The 19,525-nt window shown below is 39.2% G+C and overlaps 2 protein-coding genes across 5 annotated transcripts in view; both read left to right on the forward strand.

The window, feature by feature from the left end:
- Positions 1-9,470, forward strand: part of klc1a (kinesin light chain 1a) — a 43,870-nt gene extending 34,400 nt beyond the window's left edge. The window contains exons 14-16 of one of the 3 annotated variants that reach the window (XM_073484256.1): positions 858-991; positions 3,798-3,864; positions 5,219-9,470. In XM_073484256.1, the coding sequence (XP_073340357.1) occupies positions 858-991; positions 3,798-3,864; positions 5,219-5,284 (267 nt within the window). In that variant the 3' untranslated portion in view covers positions 5,285-9,470. Of the gene's footprint in view, positions 1-857; positions 992-2,593; positions 2,688-3,797; positions 3,865-5,218 lie in introns of those variants that run through there. The other 2 variants (XM_073484257.1, XM_073484258.1) reach the window with 2 other exon arrangements.
- Positions 9,471-10,476: 1,006 nt separating this feature from the next.
- Positions 10,477-17,405, forward strand: zfyve21 (zinc finger, FYVE domain containing 21). Of its 2 annotated transcripts, XM_073482780.1 has the most exons (7): positions 10,477-10,610; positions 13,090-13,140; positions 13,802-13,970; positions 15,228-15,303; positions 15,530-15,621; positions 16,958-17,088; positions 17,196-17,405. In XM_073482780.1, the coding sequence occupies exons 1-7, from the start codon at positions 10,485-10,487 to the stop codon at positions 17,229-17,231; spliced, it is 681 nt and encodes a 226-aa protein (XP_073338881.1). In that variant the 5' UTR covers positions 10,477-10,484; the 3' UTR covers positions 17,232-17,405. The 2 variants fall into 2 exon arrangements, with proteins under 2 accessions (XP_073338881.1, XP_073338882.1); XM_073482781.1 differs by lacking the exons at positions 16,958-17,088; positions 17,196-17,405 and adding an exon at positions 15,759-15,863.
- Positions 17,406-19,525: the final 2,120 nt, after the last annotated feature.

The following is a 19,525-nucleotide window of genomic DNA, read 5'->3' on the forward strand; positions in this document are numbered from 1 at the left end:
ACAACATGACGTGGAGAAAGAATTAATTCTGGATGAGTTGACGTGGAAAAAAGAGAATAAAACTTTTAGGAAGACAATCACGGTGATGATAGAGGAGATTGAAGCCAGAAAATCTCATTCAGTGGATTAAATAATGGGTTGATAAACGTGTCACTGCTGCACACTGTTCATAAAGTTCATGTAACGTTTACAACAGTCCCAAACGGTATTGCCTCCACATCACCTGCAGGAAAATCACTCACATCAAGTCTAGACTAGTTATAAGTAGTTTTCTGCTAAACGGGTCCAGAGAGGACGGGAGGAAACCTTTAATTACAGGTGTTATTAGAGCTGCTGAGGTCGAAGGTCGGCAGAACTGTTGCTGATCACATACATCACTGGATGTGCAACAAAACAAGTGAATTCACCTGTGTGGAAGTACAAATGCACAGATTACTGAGTCGTAGCTTCACTGGTTTGCACACGAGTGTGCCTCTGCACTACAGCATCGTGTGTGCACATGAAAGTCTGCATGGAAGATGGTGCACTTGTTTTCTTGTGTGTATATTAGCGTTTGAAGACTGCCACCAATATATTACAGTCCCAAAATCCCTACGATTATTGAGAATACATGTTCTCTCTTTCTGTTTTCAGTATTTAGAATAATTTGGACATGACATGCTCAATGAAAATGCAGTTACAGTTGGTTTCAGTGCAGGTTTTACAGACGAGAAGCAGTCCTGAGTCTGTTTTTTTATTTGAAAATCTGCATCAGACAACAAGCAAACTGTAAGATTTGGTGTAACGCTGATGTACATACATGTGTGTTAGAGGAGAGAGCGTATGAACGAGTGTAACCCTGTGCCGTCTCCCATCAGGACGGCTCCGGCTCTCTGAAGAGGAGCGGCTCCTTCAGTAAACTGCGAGCGTCGATCCGCCGCAGCAGCGAGAAACTCGTCCGAAAGCTGAAAGGCGGCGGCTCGACCCGAGACAGCGAGCCCAAAAACCCCGGGTAACTATCCCAACAGACCCTGACTGACCCGCCACAGGCGACTCTGACTTTATGCACTGCAGGCCCGGAGGAACGAGCCGGCCCTGCAGCCTTCAGCTCGGCGGGCGGCGGGCGGCGGGCGGCGTACTAACCAAAAATAAAAGAAGGGATTCGCTCTACTTTGCTGGTGGTGAAGTGGTGTAACTCTGCTGTGTTTGCACATGAAATGATGGAGGGAGCTTCTACTGGCACATACACGTTTCTTTTTTTCCTACTTCATCGGTTTACCGGTCTGTTCACACTGCCTCTGCACACTGTTAAACTTTCTCTATAGTTTAGATCCGTTCTTAGTGAATATTAAAGCCACTGTTTGGAGGAAAAAACAGACATTTTGAGATTAAAGTCCAGATTAAAGATGTAATGAGAAAAAAAAGGTTTAATACCTTGACTTTTAAAGAAGGGGTAAAGTGTTTTTAATGTTTTGAAGCAAAAGTTGTTACAACTAAAGATAAAGGTTTCATATTAAGCGGAAATGAGAAGAAAGTCACAATATCTTATGACACATTGTCTCATATTTAGAGAATAAACGTTGTAATACGTCAAGAAAAAAATGTAGGAAAAATATTTATATCGTCAGAATAAAGATGTAATATTCTGAGAATAAAGACGTGATAGTTTCTTGAGTTAAAAGTCAAAATATTACAAGAAATAGCCGTTTTCAGCATGATGATAAAGATGCAATATTGTGAGAAAAAGGCATAAAAACGTAATTTAAACAGAATATTCGAATATTTCGAGTAAATAGTGGTAATAAAACTTCAGAAGAAAGTTGTAATATTTACAGAAAATGTCAGTATTTGAGAAAAAGAGTCATATTTTTTTCTTTTAAACTGTAATGTGGAGAAAAAAGGCGTAATATCTTCTGACAATACTCTAATACTGTTTCAGGACAGAAGTGGTGATATTTAGAGTTGTAGTTTTTCAGGATGAAGAAGTTATATTCTGAGAAAAACTGTAATGTGAATAAATCTTCAGACAAAAGTTGTAACATTTATAGCTTTGGGATGCCGAGTTTTCTCCTCTCAGTGGTCCTGATATCAGGTCGTAATGATCCGACCCGAACGTGATAGAAACAGAAACCAAAGTTAACAGCGAGCAGCAGACGAACAGATCGGAGTCGATGAAGTGGGAACTCTTCACTCTCGCTGTGACGGGCGACGCGTAGAAAAGCATCTGCAACGAGACACAAACTAATGTCTGCTTCTGAACGGCCTTCATGCTTGTTTTGCTGCCTGTTTTTCTTTTTGTTTTAACCACTAATAGTCACGACTATTTATTGCATTTTGTGGCTCCGGGCTATTTATTTCAATTTGTTTTGAATAATAGTCCGTCGGACTCTTCGGCTTTTGGATTTTTATTTGTTTTCATTTTCTTTGTGTACTTGACTCTGGAAGACAAACGTGTCTGCATGGCTGTTTGTGTTCAGGATTTTATGCTGTGATGAAGTTTTTATTTATGAATAAATTTTTTTCATTTGAATGTCGACTTGCATGCCTCATCTGTGTGCTCACTGTTTGGTTTCCATCTTCCTCTCCGTGCTGCTCTTCTCCGTGGCTCCTCCAGGATGATGGACGTGATGATGTCACTGCCGCCGTCATCATCGTCATCATCATCCGGATCGGTCTGACGGGTCTCAGTAACGTTAAATCACTGCAGAAACACAGTCCATTTTCACACGGCGTTACGTGTGCTGATACTTTAATCTGGTGAACGAAAAGAAGCAGAAACACTGACGAGTTCAAGGAGAAGGAGAAGCCGCTGTTTTAAAAGATCAGGTCACTGCGAAATGTTTATTTGTTTGCGTATTTTTGCATTTTGACAGTTTACAGCAGAGAGAGAGAGATAAATGGGATGCTACCCAACAAAAGACCCCGTTAGCTCATGTGTATCTCCCAAAAATGTTTATTTTATCCTTCTGATAGTAAATTAAGCCAGATATCTTTATCGTTATATGTCGAGTTCAAGAAAATAGTTGTAATATTCTACGGTGTTAATATTTCGAGGCAAAAGTGGTTAGAAAATCGACATTTTGAGGAAAAAAGGCGTCATATTGAGAACAAAATACATTATTTTGAGGAAAAAGGAGTAACATCCCCAGAAAAAACATGCAATATTTTGAGAATATCTTAAGATAAATGTAATATTGTAGTGATAGTTTAAGAAAAACAGTCTGAATATTTGGAGAAAAGGAGTTTTACCAGGACAAAAAGTTCACACGTTAAAAGGAAATCGTTTGTAAATCGGTGCTTGGATCAGGATGGACGTGTTTCTGCAGTGTTGACTTACTGAACTCTACTGAAGTTTTTGTTCATGCATGAAATGTTGGTGTTTGCATGAACTTCACTGACTGTAAACATCAGTTTACACCACTTACAGCTGATCGGTAAAAGACTGCTTCAGGTGACGTTCATAAAAATGTTGGTACCACTTTCTGATAAAGAACATTTAATAGTTTAATAGTTTGTAAAGTGACTTTAATCAACGGAGATCTTCCACTTAATAAACTGGGTCAGAACAGAAAATGGTACCAGAACTAAATATTTAATAACCAGGATGAGAAAAAGCCGCCGAGCCACCAAAAAAAACCTTTGTGTGAAAATATAATGGATGTCATTAACCAACACACACCTTCACCATTTCCACTGAGCTAAAAATCCTCACACCTGACTCTCCACCCCCCCTCACCTCTGACCTCTGACCCCTGACCCCTCGCCCCACCACCTCCTCCTCCTCCACCTCCTCCTGCATGTCACTGCTCTGGGTGCAGCATGAAGCGAGCCAGCTCTCTGGGCGTTCTTAACGTGGCGGACAAGGCTGCGAGCGACCACTACCAAGTAAGGAGACCGAGTGTATCTGCAGAGAGTGTGTCGGTTTGTCTTTAACCCGCCGGGGTGATGACCTCTTGTTGAAAAGGTCAAAAGTCAGGTTATTTTAACCCTAAAGACATGTACAGAACATGAAAGTGAAAGTTTGAGAGTCTCAGATCTTAAAAAAATAAGGTTTGTTTAAGGTTTACAGGCACTTTATCTGTAATCTCTGGGATTAAATACATATTTTGGGGCAGAATATGCAGCAAATGTGTCAAATTCATTGGTAACACGAGAGAGAAACAGACTTTAGGAGGTAAATTGCTTAAATTGCTTAAGTACAACTTAAGTGCTTCTCATCTAACTTTCTACTTCTGCTCCACTGCAGTTTAGAGGGGAGATATTTTATTATCTTTATTTACTTTAATAAATCAAAATTTTGCATAGAAAACACATGAAGAGCCTATAAAATCTGAATATTTGACATAAATTTAACTGACTGCTAATTTAATTATCATTTTACTAATTTTTCGTGTGAAAACATTGAATTTATTAAGTTCTGATTAAAGTTAGGTAACGTTCAAAACATGAAAAACGACTGACAACAACAAAAATGTAATGAAAAATTACACAATTGACTTAATTAAAGGAACTCTATGTAACAATTTTCAGCAATTAACATGTATTAATCGTTTTTTTATCTATATAAAGGTAATAAAGTTTTAATAAGGTGGGTTTTTTTTGTGAAGGTCAGATTTTCTGCGACAGTCCAAAGGACGTGACTTCATGCACGTTCTCGAGTGGCTGGATATTGAGCAACAGCAGCTAATGTTAGTTCAGAAATGGAGTTAGAGAACAGAAACTAATGAGCAGCTTCCAGCACAAAAATACTTCAGACAGCCAGAAAGGAAGTTTAGTTGATGTTAGCATTTTTATTAAAGTGTGAATCCACCCACCGAGTTCACCAAGAAGGTTAAAACAAACCAACTTTTCTGCAGATACTTTTATTACACTCCTCTCTCTCATGTCTGTATCTGCTGAGGCTCTGTTGGTTTTAGTTTTGTGGCCGTGTGTCAGTATTTGTGGTGTCAGATTTATCACTAATGAGTAACTCACACACTAACTTCACACCATTTTGACTAATCAACACAAATTATTAACAGGGAGGATGTTTTATTTGTAACTGAGCTTCAGGAAGCGTTTGTTATCGAGAAGAAAACACGTTTCAACACAGACTGAATTACTTTTTAGTCCCTGAACGAGCATTTCTCTGTAATTATGTCTGAGATAGTTAGCATGCTAATAGCATGTAGCTTAAGTTAGAGTAGACAAAGCCGTCAGTCCTCAAAATCTCACTTTCCTCTCGCTACGTTTTCTGCAGGAACGAAATAATCGTCTGAAAAAGAGCCGCGACCTGAGCGCCAGCCACACGGACCTGGCGCGTTGAAGGTTAACGGGCCGTGAAGGAGGTCACGAGAGTCCACTTCCTGTCCACCACCATCAGACCCTCCTCACTGTAAAACAGCCGAGTGTGAACGCTTCACATCTCCACACATTTAACTCGGCATCACACCACCAAGTGCTCGCTGTACAGGTTTTAAAGTTGCACTTTTTGAAGGTTTGTGCTCTCAGAGGGGATGTCGGGTGTTGTTTTTTTTAAATCTATACATATCGAGGAACAAGAGGAAAATGAACACGCAGTGACCCGCTGTGTGTTTCTGATCTGAGTGTGTATATCTTTTATTTTTTTCTATGTGCGTGTACTGTATGTACGTGTGAGCGATCGCTTCTCAAATCAAGTTCCTGTTTAATATTTAATGCTGTCGCTTGAATGAAGGCAGACGCAGAGACGAGCTTTAAGCTTTACAAACATTTCTCTCGTAACTCGTCGGTTCAGTTTAATTGTTGTGGGTGAAGTTACACATTTTCAATTTGTGCCGAGCTGAAACAGATAAAGATCGATCGCCTCTTCACTGTGTTTCTATAGGTCGACTGTGAAAGCAGCTTATTACGACCCACGCCATGTTTCTTGTGAGGTGGCGACCTCTGGTGGCCGTAGTCGTTTTTTACAGCAGCAAAGGAGGAAGTCATGATTTTAATTAAGTCGTACCATCGTAACTGAAGCTACGTAAGAAATGCAGCTACTTTAAGTCAAATCACAACGTTTCCTTAAATCTAAACAAGTAGTTTTCTCGCCTCGACTTCAGGAAACTGTCACTCTACACGTTCAGTCGAGGACGCGTTCGATCGGGACGTTATCAAGCTGAAATGTGAAACCAAAAGTTGCACTGTTGTTCACTTCTACTCTCTACTCGTAGATCTTTATCTTTATCAAGTAAAGTTCATTTTGAAAGACGCCGTCTAACCGAACTTTAGATACTGTAACTCATTAATGAAAAAAGCCAACTTGCACTGGAGCTGTTTGGCTTCACCCACTAAACTTCAACTCAACTTCTGTCTCGAGAAATGTTTTAATAACTTAAACTACCGACTCTGCAGATACCCTGTCCAGCAATGACGTCTTTCTGTAGGCCGACCCGGACGTTTGCTCTCAGCTCTGCGTTCACTCTGCAGATTTCCAGCGAAAGCTCTGAACTGGGGTTTTGTGATTAATCAAGAAAATATAAGTTTTGACCTTATTTTCTGCGTTAATCCACGAAACCTTCAAGACAGAAGTGTCGGAAACTCTGCTCTTCTTTTCCTAAAATGTTCCGTCCTGTGTTGATTGAAGATTTTGCTTTTTGATGTATGAAGTTCTCTGTTTACATTTGGGTTTTTTATTTTGTATATTATATTTTATTTGTTCGTGCTTGCGCTGCTCTGAAGAGTTTCCTCTCTCTGTAAAAAGTCTTGAGAATAGCAGCGCTGTCTTTCCTAAACGAGGCAGGACGACGACGCGTGTTGGCACATGAAGGCCGGGCGACACTTTCTCAGGATCGAGGCTGTAGTTTCACACACTGACTGCAGATTTAAACGCCACTCCAACGTTTTTTTTTACACATTAGCGACGGCCGGAGAAATGTTACACAACTTTTTTTTACTTCTTTTAGTCGAGACAACACTTTACAACGCGAGTAAAGTTGAACGAATCCAACCAAAAAAGTGCAAATTATGAATTATTTAAAAAATAGTTATTGTCACGCCTGAGATTTAAGTCGCAAATGTAATGTGTATTTTTTTGCTATTACCAAAATATTCTCCAGATAGTTATAACTATTTAACAGATATATCTCACTACGATTCACTTTGACATCCAAAGTGTTGCTTAAAAACTGGAATAAATAACTGACTTAATGAAAATACTGAATTTCACACAAAATAATCATAAACTTTGTATAAATACTGAAGGATTTATTACAAAATGGTCTATTGATTGTATAAAACAGCGTTTAAAATCTGACAAAACTCACCGACTGAGTGTCGTTCTGAGATTTACGTTTCTAGTTTTATTGACCTTTATATTAAATAAAGTTCACTATGCATACATGATCTTTTTTCTTTAAAGGGAACCAAGTTATGTTTATTTATCAAATTATTCTGGTGACACAGAACTTTTTACCCCGTTGATTAACATTTAGAAAATGTAGTTTTATCAGCTGGTGTGTCTAATTTTTATGGTACCTTACCTACTTAAACTGAATTTAAATCTATTTTTAAAACACTTTTCTTTTACTGAACAAAATAAGCCAAACTTATTAAATCTTAAATGTTGTTTAAAGTCAGATATCAGCACCAGAACGTTTCCAAACATAGATCAGATTTTCTGACGACAACATTTACTGCAGAATGAGTCGTTTTTCTTGCAGAAGTTTCATGAACGTGTAGTTTTTTGTGCAATAAGCTTTTTGTTTGACGTTCCCGTCCTTTATTGGAAAAACTCTTCTCGTCTCACCGTCCTGATTCTGATTCTGACTTTTAACTTGAAGGCTTTCGTTCCAAAACATCGTCCTTGAAATCCATTTTTCGTCCCAGATAATGAAAAGCAAACATGAAGCCCTGAAGTGTAAATATATATAAACGCTGAATAGATTTGATAACTTGGCGTGCCGGCAATAATTTTGTTAGATGTTAATTTCTTTTTGAATTTTTCTGTATAATGTTGATTTTATTTACTTTGTCGAGTGTTGAAGCTTCTTGTTGACTGTTGATCAGTCTGATCATCAACCTGCTCTGTGCTTGTTCTCTCTTTTAATCCTCATTATCTGACTGTCTTTACTGTAACGAGGCTCCACAAAGTAACGAGGCACATAACTTAACGACGTCTGATGAACCGGGCGACAGTTTGAGCGACGTCGGACAGGAAACACTTCAGAAACTGACAACAAAGTGACACAAAGTTAAAGTTTTGATGTCCTGAATGTTGTTTACAGAAAATTTAATGCAAACTAGTTTTATACGGAAGCAAAGAAAGGCCAAAATGTTATGCGTTAAAATTAATTAATCTGAATTTATGTGGTTTGAGTTTCCGTCTTAAGTGTTTAAGTTGGATCACAGCACGTAACCTGACGTAAAAATCTTAATTTATCGTCTTGAATTTTGGTGTAACTTGATTAATATTATCATTTTCTCATGACTTTGGTTTCTAGATCACAATTTTATATCTGAATTTGTCAGTAAAATTATGTTTTTGAGGGGATATGTTTATAGAAATATGCAAAAGTAAAATATTTTGAACCCTGAAGTTTTAGTTGTATGTAAATTCCCACATTTTATGTTCAGTGGTGACTAAATTAAACAATTAAGGATTAATTTGTTTATAAGATTCAAATCTTTTTGGCCTTTTCTTGTTTCCGTAGTTTTACTTATTTGATGCAATTTACTGTTTGAGGTAAAAAAACAGGAAAATATAATTTGTCGCACTACATTTTTGTAACGATTTAGACGTATTTCAACCAAAGTTAAACACATTTTTCCTCTTTATTCTCTCTCATGTATTCGTATGAACACACAGTTCTGTCTACACTATATTTTCCCACTAATGTTTCGTTTCACACAGAAATTGTTGCCTGATTTTAGGTCGACGTTGCTCAAACTTTCGCCTCGTTGCAGAGGACAAACTGCAGCAGCCTGATGCTGATGATCACACGAGGAAAACTTCAAAATCTGTCCTGAAACTACGACTTTTAATCAGGTTTTTAAATATGAATGTAAACGTACGGAGGAAACAACGACAGGTTTTATTTGAGTCTGTGTTTGTTTTCTTGTTGAAGCAGTGAAGGTCTCGCAGTCCGTCCTTTTTAAATCCTCCGCTCTCCTAAATCTAAAGTTTTTACGGGAACAACTATTAAACACAAGTTTGAATGTCAAGTTGCACTTGTCCTCCATCGTTTTTTTGTTTTTTTAATGTGTGTAAGATGCAGTTTATCTTAAAGACCCTCCGTGTTGAATATGAAATCAAAGCGTCCGCTGTGTGTGTGTTGTATGTACACAAGATGCTCCTGGATGAGACTGGCTGTCATGAAACTACTCGTCCTCTGTAACTGCTGCTCTCTCAGACATGTAGGCTTCTCGTTCGTCTGCAGAACTGATGTTCCACTACGTCTTTTTGTTTTAATGACTAAAGTTCATTAAAAAGTTTGTCCAGCAAAATTATTTTACAGCTCAACTGAATTTGAATAAAATGATCGAATTCATGACTTTTGTACTGAGATTTTTAATGTTTTATCTGCTCAGGACTTCTGTAGTAACTTATTAAATCCTTTAATATTCAGAAATAAGGTGATAAAATTACTTTTATCCACATTTTTCTTGCACATTTTTTGTTTTTCTGTGACTGAAGATACATCCGTCAAGGCTGTGGGTGTTAAGCACCAAAGGGTATATCCTTCAAATTATGATATACTTTACACTTGAATAGTTCAATTAAACCACAATATCAAATAGTCTTCAGGTTTTATCTAAATCTAGGCCAATTTTTATCTAAAAAAAGATGAAAAAATATGTTTTTAGAATAAATAAAACTGACTTTTAATCCTTGTTTTCACTGCCTTGGATTTAAAAACAAAATCTGCATGATAAGAATGTGTAGTTTCTTTCCATGGAAGCATTTTTTTTTCACCAGACTTGATACTTCCTCATTAATAGCTAAATTAATAATATAATGTGTTATTTTGCCAACAGAAAGCTTTTTAAATAACTTTATACAGATCTAGACAATATCAGTCTGCATATGTTGTACAAAGCAGCTCGAGATGAGCAACATAAGATGGACAAAGTATTAAAAATACATTAAATTAACAAAAAAAATGAACTTGTTAACATTATTTATCGTTCTTTATTCGTGAATATTATATTTTTATAGCAGAAAAGGAAGTTTCACACAGCTGTAACCATTCTGTTATCAGCACGATCAGATAATAAACCCTCTGAGCTCCTCAGAAAAATAAATAAATAAACATATGACTGAATTTTGATGAGTATCAGCAGTCAGAAACAAAGAAACCTCAGTGTTTCCCTCCTGCAGCCTTGTGTTTTCACGGAGGCTGTAAAATCAAAACACCCCTGAACGCACCACGTGACATCACCCCCTCCCCTCCTCTCCTGCGCTCTGATTGGTTAATCGGCCTGTCAGTCGGCGGCTGGAGGGGCGTGTCCGGACGGGAGCTGGTCTCTACTGTACCGAGCGGAGAAACAGCTGCCGAACCAAGATGTCCGCGGTGCCAGACGGAAAGAAGCTGGTCCGGAGCCCCAGCGGCCTCCGCATGGTGCCGGAGAACGGCGCCTTCAGCAGCCCCTTCTCCCTGGACGAGCCGCAGTGGGTCCCGGACAAAGAGGTGAGGCGGAGGCGGAGGGTTTTTGTTTTGACAGCGGGCGGCTATCAGAGCAGCGGGAAGCTAGCTAGCATGCTAACAGTAGCGTGTCCGGTTGATGTTTTCAAAATAAAAGCGCTATTTTGACAAGCAAATCTTCATCGTTAGCAGCTAAAAAGACAAAATTATAATGAAGGGATGGTTTTAAATTGACTTTAATTAACTTTAATCTCTTTTAAACAATGTATTTTGTGTACACTAATAACATTTTAGCCATTAAATAGTACAATCATTGAAGTTTTACATTTCACACAGTCTTTATTTAAATGTCACTGATGCATTTAAATTAATGAAACTTAATGAGGGAAATTAATTAATTAATTTCACATTTATTCAGCCATTTTCAGCTCATTTTTTGGTATCTTGCTTAATTAAAATACTCTTGTTTTGAGAATCAGATGTGCTGCTAATACTAAAAACCAAATAGTTAATAGAAGACAAAAATATAAATGTACCAAAATATAAACTATAGAATAACAAGAACAATATAGGACTACATGAGTTATTCCTTTATGTCATATTTAATACTTTTACTTCACTTAAATATTGAAAGATATTGTACTTTTTACTCCATTACTTTTATCTTACAGGTGCAGTTACTTTTCAGAAAAAGAGTTTATATGAAAAACACATAAGAAACTCATGAAATACGATGAATTATTAGTCAATAAACTAGTAGAGCCCGATGTTTTTGGTTGCAGCTTCACCAAAAGAGACCAAAAGTACGAATCTTGCTGGTGGCAAAGGTAATTTTATCACTTAATATACTGATTGGCAGCTTAATTCATAATAATACACAATAATTTGTTAGTTAGTTGATAATATTATGTATTATTAACCTTAAAGATGACTTAAACCTTAAAGTTGATGTTACAATGTGAGGTAAAAGTACTTTTAAATAAATGCACTGAACTCTCTTGATGTCCAGGTTTAGTGCTCTTATTTTCTAGCTACACTCTCCTCACTTCCGGTGGCTTCCATGCTAACTGCTGCTAGCTTCAGCAGCCCTGGACATGGCTGTTAGCCTCCGGACTGGGCGTTGCAGGCAGACACGGCGACCCTGGCAGCTCCTGAAGCCTGTTAACCAAACAACCAGCAGCTTACGAGCTGGAAAACCGTCTGTCAGACGCAGTTATGAGGTTTAACTTCGCCAGAGATGGTTAAAGTGACAACACATCCGGTTGTTTTGGGCGCTAGCTGCGGACGTAGCTTGTCATTTTTAAGCTAGCTGCTATGCTAGCTCCTCTCTCCCAGTTAAAAACCTGCTTGTCTACGTGACTTTTGTGTTTGTGTCGGTGCTGTGAAGCTGCAGGAGGAGGCAGAGGAGGACAAACACCAGCTGAGAGGCACTTTGTACAGACTGACAGTGAACTGCAGCCAGCAGAGTTAATCATTTCTCACCTGCTTCATCTGCAAATAAGAGGAAAGGGCAGGATAGTGACAGTGTTGAAGTCCAACCAGTGATACCAAACTTGCAAAACAAGCAACAATCCTGCAAAACAGTCCCAGAAATGACTAAAAACAGGCTGTAAACAGTCTTTTCCACACTGTGCAGCCTGTTTATTTCTGATGATTTGTGCATGTTTCAGTTCTGGTCAGTGTTTTCTGTCCCGCAGAGGGAAACGTGTCTTGCAACATAACAAAAACACGTCAAAACAGAGTCAACCTTCAGTGGAAACGAAAGAAAAGACGTGTCAGTTAGAAAGAGAGACTCCAAAAACAGACAGAGCTGAAACAATTAGTCTCAGATTTGTTATAAACCAGCAGACGATGAATCTGCAGCTGTTCTGATGATGCATTAATCATTTTATAAGCAAAATGGTCAAAAATCAACAGGTTTTAACTTCGCAAATGTGCATATTTGTTGTTTTTGTTGTCCCCTGTGATCGTAATCAGTGTTTCTTTACATAATTATCTCACAGCAACAACACAACGTTGTGTGTCTGTACCTCTTTGATTTATGATTCAGCATTCAAGTTTTTAATTTCATTGCGTAAATCAAAAAAAACAACGAAGATGTTGGGAAATTTGGCTTGCAACATAGCAAAAACACGTCAAGACAGACTCATCCTTCTGTAGAAACGAAGGACAAGACGATTGACAAATAAGTAAAAACACCCAGGAACGAAACAACCTGTTGAAGATTCATTTATTTGTGAATAAGCTGCAAATTAATCTGCAGCTAAGAGTCTGAAATTGCCTCGTTTTCTTTTTCCTCTTTGAGTTTTCTGGCCATTTAAAGACATTTTACATATTTATCTTACAGCATCGACACCAACATGCTGCCTGTAACATAAACACTTGTTTTCTTGATGATTAATCGCAGGAAATGTAAAATAACTCGGTGTCTGTCCGTCCACATTTCGAGCTGCCGCTGCACTCGAATCCACCGAGCTCAGCACGTTGTGTAACATCCTGTTTTTCCTCTTCCCTCGTCTTCCAGTGCCCGAGATGTATGCAGTGTGACACCAAGTTCGACTTCATCAAAAGAAAGGTCTGTTTTCTGTTCGCTGCATGACAACAAATCTCAGCTGTGTCTTCCTCCGAACGAACAGAAACACGTAGAAACTGAAGATTTCGAGGCTTCGTTTCGTCTGTGGTGAAACATGAGTCGACTTTTTTTTTCCACATTTGGCTTCTGGTGGTTTGTTTTGGCACGGAGACACACTGAGGGCTCTGTGGTGACGTGTCTTACTGACATAATAACAATGTACGTCTGTTGCTCGGCTCCTTCTGACCCCGATTTCTTTGCATAAGTGCGAGAAAATACTTTCTGTTCACAGTAAAATCAGCACAGGAGACTTTAAACTACCAACTCTGTTTATTTCAAGCAGAAACATGAAGTCCGTGTCCTCTGAATCACTTCTCGGCCGTCTGTAGAGTTTATAAGTTCACTAAATGAAGGACTGAGATGTGTCGAAAGTGATTTATTTCCTGTCCTCCTTTTTAAAAAGTGCTGTACTCATGATTTTTTAGACACCAGCTGACCTCAGTGTGTTTGTGTCAAAGATTTAATGATTTCTGGTTTAAAAAAAATCACTTTCAGGCCAAAACTGTTGCATTTTCTGCTGACTGACGTCCCGTCGCTCACATGGCAGAGCAGACGCTTCTTTCAATAAACCGCCTTCATGTTTTCTTTGCCTTGTTTCCCGCAGCATCACTGTCGGCGCTGCGGCCGGTGTTTCTGCGATAAATGCTGCAGTAAGAAGGTCGTGCTGCCTCGCATGTGCTTCGTCGACCCGGTGCGGCAGTGTGCCGAGTGCAGCCTCGTCTCTCAGAAAGAGATGGAGTTCTACGAAAAACAGCTCAAAGTTCTGCTCGGAGGTGAGAAGTTGATGTTTTCTAATGCAACACTGCTTGAATAAGTGTGTGAACGTCCACAAGACTTCAGGGGTTGAGTTGTTGGAGAATGATGAGGACTGTAACTACTAATTACTTTCAATGTTGCTCAATCTGTTGATTATTTTCTTTATGAAACGATTAAAAACATCTCAAAAACGTCAGAAAATGGTGAAAAACATTGATCAGTTTGTCCTCAAATGTCTTGTTTTGTCCACAAGCCAAAGATATTCAAAAAAACATTCATATTTAAGAAGCTGGAATCAGAAAATGTATTTATTTTCCTTAAAAGATAACTGAAACTGATTAATCGATTATGGAAATAGGCGCTGAATAATTCAATAGTCGACCACTAATCGATTAATGGTTGCAGCTCTGGAAGTTATCGGCTCAACGCAGCAGCGATCGTGAGCAGAAATCTTATTTTAATATTGTCTGTCGTCCTTCAATGATGTTGTTTTATAATTAACTAACTTGTTCTCAGTCTGCAAATGATAATAAGTCAAATAACCAGCAGATTATTTTCTCAGTTAGTGTCAGAAAATCTTTTATTTTAACTTCCTTTCGTCCAAAACGACATTCAGATATTTAAAAATGAGTTGTTTTATTTGAGCAACGATCTAAAACCCAAAGAAAAGACTTAAATCTGTGATTGGTTAACTTCAGTTTTGACTCAACTGATCAATTTTCTAGTTGTTTCAGCTCTTCTTAACTTATTTAAAGGGTTATTATCACATTTTGTAGTTTTGAGAAGCAGCTCATCTCTTCAGCGACTCGGTGTTGCAGCCTCTCATCTGTCACGTCGCTGTATACGGTAAAGATCCTCTGTTTTATAATCCATCAGCGTGGCCTCCTCCTGCCCTGATAATCCATTGTGTTGTTGTTGAGTGTGGGTCAGTGCGCGGCTATAAATACGCAGCAGTCGGCCTCTTAATGAAAAATCCATCGGCAGCCCGGAGCTGCTGCAGCGGGGAGGTGGGGGGGCGACCGGCTGAATGCCTGCAGCGCGCCGGGGCCTCACGCTTTATTATTGATGATCGATCGCTCAGCACAAGTTCACACAAAAGACGATACGAAGCAGAAAGTGTCTCTGTGACGTTTTCCACGTGAATGTGTGTCGGTTAAAGCTGCAGTGAAGATGAATCGGAGGTTTAAACTGTTAAACCGTCTTCATGATTAAAACGTTTTCTTTTTTCTTTTCTCTTCATCAGATGTGGACTTTTTGTGTTTTTGTGTTTGCAGGCGGCACCTTCGTCGTCACTTTGGGAACGTCGGAGAAGTCTGAAACTATGACGTGTCGGCTCTCCAACAACCACAGGTGAGCTTTTTAAAAAGTATCGTACTGTACGGATTGTATCGATGCTAAATATTTACAGCAGCAGGATCCTTTAAACTCGGTAATATCTCTGGAAACAAACCGAAAATGTAAATATAATAAATAATATTCATGTCATCACGACACTGAGTGAAGTGTAGAAGGAGTAAAGAACACAAACTGATACAGATTTACTTATTTATTTATCTGTTTATGTTTAAATCATCAGGTATCTGTTCCTGGACGGTGAAAGTCACTTCGAGGTGGAGTTGTCTCGGATCTCCAGCATGCAGATTCTGACAGACGGGTCGAGTCCAGGAGGTGAGACGCACAAACTCCTGTCAAACGAACCTCCTGAGAAACTTCTTGACTAACATTTAAACCTGTTTTATCTCTAATCCGACACTAACAACCTCTCTCTCCTCTCCGGCTCTTCTTCTTCTTCTTCTGGGCTTCAGAGAATGACATTCACACTTACACCAGTCTGCTGGACAGTCAGTATATCTCTGAAGGTTAGCGTTGGTTCACTCTGGTGTCGGCTCGCTCGCTCGTCGTCGTCGCTCACATCCCTCCTTCTGTCTCCACGTCTGGTTTTTCATCTGCTGCATGAAGCTGCCTGAGAATGAAACCAGTGTTTCTGTTTGTTTACGTCTCCGAGTCCCAAAAACATCCTCACAACAACAAACTCCTCCGCGACAAACTCCTCCTCCCTTTTTTATTCTACTCCAGCTTTAGTTACTTCACCAGTGAAGATTTGAATATAAAACATATGAAGAGTTTATAAAATCTGATGTTTTAATATCGATTAAATTACACAAAGTATTTAAAAAACCATTGACAGAAATCTAAAACTATTTTAATAATAAATTAATCGTTTCGTATCATCATTTTTTAACATTTTAACAAACATTTTATTGTTTTAGCTTCTCAAAAGTTTTGACTTTTACCTTCTTGTTTTGAGGTTCTCACCTGACACACATGTGATCTGTGTTGGATTTAAGTGAGCAAACAGTCGTCCCTTTAATATTGTATAATGTTATATATTCCTTTAATCAGACGTTCCCAAACTTAGGAATGAAGTGACCCAATTTAAAATCGGAAAATCTTCAAAATTTTGATCAACACGTGAGACTTAAAGAAGTATTTTCCCGACAATAAATGAAGAATAAAGACTAATTTAACTCCCTTCTTTCTCAGCTCTGATTATTTCTTAAAGTAAATATTTGATTATAAATATTTAATAGTCGTTTAACGTCGTTACACAGTTATTTTGGTCCACCAGTAGACTGCAGCCCACACTTTGATGTTGGTGCTTTTTGGGACAGTCGACCTCGTGTGTTTTCCTGCATCCTGCATGTTTGTGTCTCAAAGCAGTGAAGCATCTCATCCCAAACTTCTCATAACGTGCTGGCAGTTTTTATCATCATCATTCGGTGCTTCATTGTGTCGCTGTGTGTTTCTGGTCTGTTCCTCTGACATCTCAGCTTCTGCATGCGTTCATCATTTTTTTGTAGTTTTTGTAACTGATGTCGTCGAGACTTTACACATCTTTGTCTGTGATCCAATGCAGCAGCAGGAATGTGACGGGAAATGTTCCTCGTAAAGACGTTACGAGACACGTTACTCGTTTACTTACTGAAGGTGTGTTTCTGTGCAGGAGGGACGTCGCGGGCCAGCGGCATGCTGCTCCACTACAAGCCGATGGGCTCCCAGGACGCCCAGCAGCTCCGCATGGAGGCGGCAGACGACAAGAAGGTGGCCTCGTTATGGTTGGCTGCGATGCACAAGGTACGAGGAGCAGACGCTCGTGCTGCCGCTTCACGTATGTTCACTTATTATAACAGATAAAGTTACAGAAGTCCTGCGTTCACACGTTTTTCATGTTTGTCTGTCAGGCGGCCAAACTGCTGTACGAGGCTCGGGACCAGTGACGGACCGAGCGTCTGGGCGGCGCACACCCAAGTGTTTTTGTACCCCGTCTCACTGGGGTTCGGTATCGTTTGGATTTTTATTAACGCCAGTTCTGATTCTGCTTCTCCGTCTGATTCCTCATCAGTTCTCGGTAATTTCTGCAAGAAACGTTTATATAAAAACAAAACAATTTATTACCTCTATAACGAGTACTTTGTACATCATGTTTACCAACAAGTCCTTCTAATTTTTTTACATTTTACATCTTTGATTTAAACTTTTCTCTAACGGCAGGAGACGCAGCTTCCCGACACGAGTTGGCGGCCTGTCGATCGTCGGAGGCTCCGACTTTTAAATACGGTTCTTTTACTTTCTCGCATTTGAGGATTGTTTTGGATTAACTTCTCTTTTTTCAGCCACGCGATCCGGCGACATTTTGTAGTTGACATTTTAACATCCGTGAAACGTGACGTCGAAGCTTTTCATAAACCGTTTTTTCATAACTTCAGAGATGCAGTAAAACACTTCGGATACAGGCACAGGTGTTTCCGTGGCAACACAATACTTTTATACTCTGCTGATAATGTTTTTTTCAGCGTGTCACTTTTTTTAATTTTATTTTCTGGAGGAAGTGACGAGACACTTTATGGATCCCTGTAGGGACGTTTTTTTTATTTGTCATTCTGCCGACCCGTCGACCACAGAGGTCAGCTGAACAGAACCAGGTAGGGACTGAACGTCTCGCTGCAGCAGGACGGATCGTTGATTGTTGAACCCAGATCGTCCAGATAAAGCAAGTTAAAGGAACAGTTCACCCAAAAATGAAAATTTGTCCACTCAAGTTTGTAGTCAACAAAACATTTCTGGAGCTTCACAGCAAAACATCGTTGCATATAAAAAATAAAATGGCTCCATACAGCTCGTCCGGTGTAATACAAGTCTACAGAAGGCCTGAAATCTCAAACTGATATGCAAAGATGTTTTTTTACGCCCTCTTTTAAGCCAAAATCTTCACTGTAGCTGGAAAGGTAAAAGCGTTAGCGTGCACCTCGCCTGAAGTCAGCAAAGTTTGAGTTTGTGTGTCGAGGGTGTAAATCAATAGTCACGACCGAGACCAGTGTAATGCTGCGTTCACGTGCTCCTCTGAAGTCGTTCTTCCGACTCTGTTGTGTTCATGTGCGTCAGAATGAAGGAGCAAAACGGACGTCAAACAGAAGTTGTTTTGCATTTTATCTCTCAGAGAGTTTAAACAACACGTTGACGGCTGTTTCCAGTATTTGGTATCAACGGTGTTTTGATGTGAAGCTCCAGAAACCTTTTGTGGAAACTTCACCTGACTTTCCATCAGCATGTGGGGGAGTAGTTGTCATATTTTGGGTGAACTGTTCCTTTTAAAAGGATAAATCCACCATAAAACCCTTTAACACAGACAGAAAAGCAGCTGCGTGTGATGCTCTTTGCATTTCAGGGCCACTTTGGTTTAATTTAAAGTAAATCTCACTGATGTTTTGTTCGGCCTTATCTCTTTAAAAACAACCCAGGAGCCTCAGAGAGCATTTTTTATGCACTCGCAGGATAAAGAAGACTTTTCCTGAAATGCAAAAAACATCACAGATTTTAAACGAAGCCGTCAGAGCTGCTGTCACGAGTCCAGGCAACGTGTTTCTGCTCCTCCTCTGTGGATCGTTTTAACGACTCTGCTCTCTGCTGCGACTATTTACAGATTTAAATCTTTAGACGTCGTCGTCTAAGGAAACTACAGACTATTCACTGATTCAGGTGAAGCATTAACACACACACACACATAAATAAATGCTTTAAATGTAGTTTCATGTATTGAGGTTTTGTATAAGCTATTTTGTTAACTATTCCTACTTTAACACGAGGCGTGTACGTACTCACATGATTTTCAAAGCTGAAGTATGACTATAGTTTTTTGTAACATTTGTAAACGGTAGTTCCTTTAATCCTTCCTCTCAGACCCGAACAGAGTCGGCTTCTCCCGGTTTTTATTCTTCTCGCTGTCCAGAGACGTGAAATCACCTCCTTCCATCAACCAAAACGCTGTCCGGTTCTGGTTTGGTTCGTCAGTTTAGTTGTGCTTCCCGAGGACCTATCGTAAACAAGGAAGGAAGTGTCGAGCGAAGAAATATTCTCCCGATCAATGTTTATTGCGTTAAAAAGGTTTCTGAGAGTTCGTCCCGGTTTGTGCCTCTTTTGTTTTATCACTACATTTTTTCCTCACAGAGTTACGAAGCTGTTCTCCTGGAAAAGTTATATTTTTTATTCAATTGTTAAGCAAGAAGTTGCAAAT

This window comes from Pagrus major, chromosome 16 (genome assembly GCF_040436345.1).
Source record: "Pagrus major chromosome 16, Pma_NU_1.0".
Lineage (NCBI taxonomy): Eukaryota > Metazoa > Chordata > Actinopteri > Spariformes > Sparidae > Pagrus > Pagrus major.

What these genes read in the sequence shown, in the direction of transcription:
- zfyve21 (XM_073482780.1), top strand. Translation starts at nt 10,485, where the DNA reads ATGTCCGCGGTGCCAGACGGAAAGAAGCTGGTCCGGAGCCCCAGCGGC. An exon ending in AGTGGGTCCCGGACAAAGAG is followed by an intron (nt 10,611 to 13,089) that starts GTGAGGCGGAGG and finishes CTCGTCTTCCAG; the next exon opens with TGCCCGAGATGTATGCAGTG. An exon ending in GGTTGGCTGCGATGCACAAG is followed by an intron (nt 17,089 to 17,195) that starts GTACGAGGAGCA and finishes TTTGTCTGTCAG; the next exon opens with GCGGCCAAACTGCTGTACGA.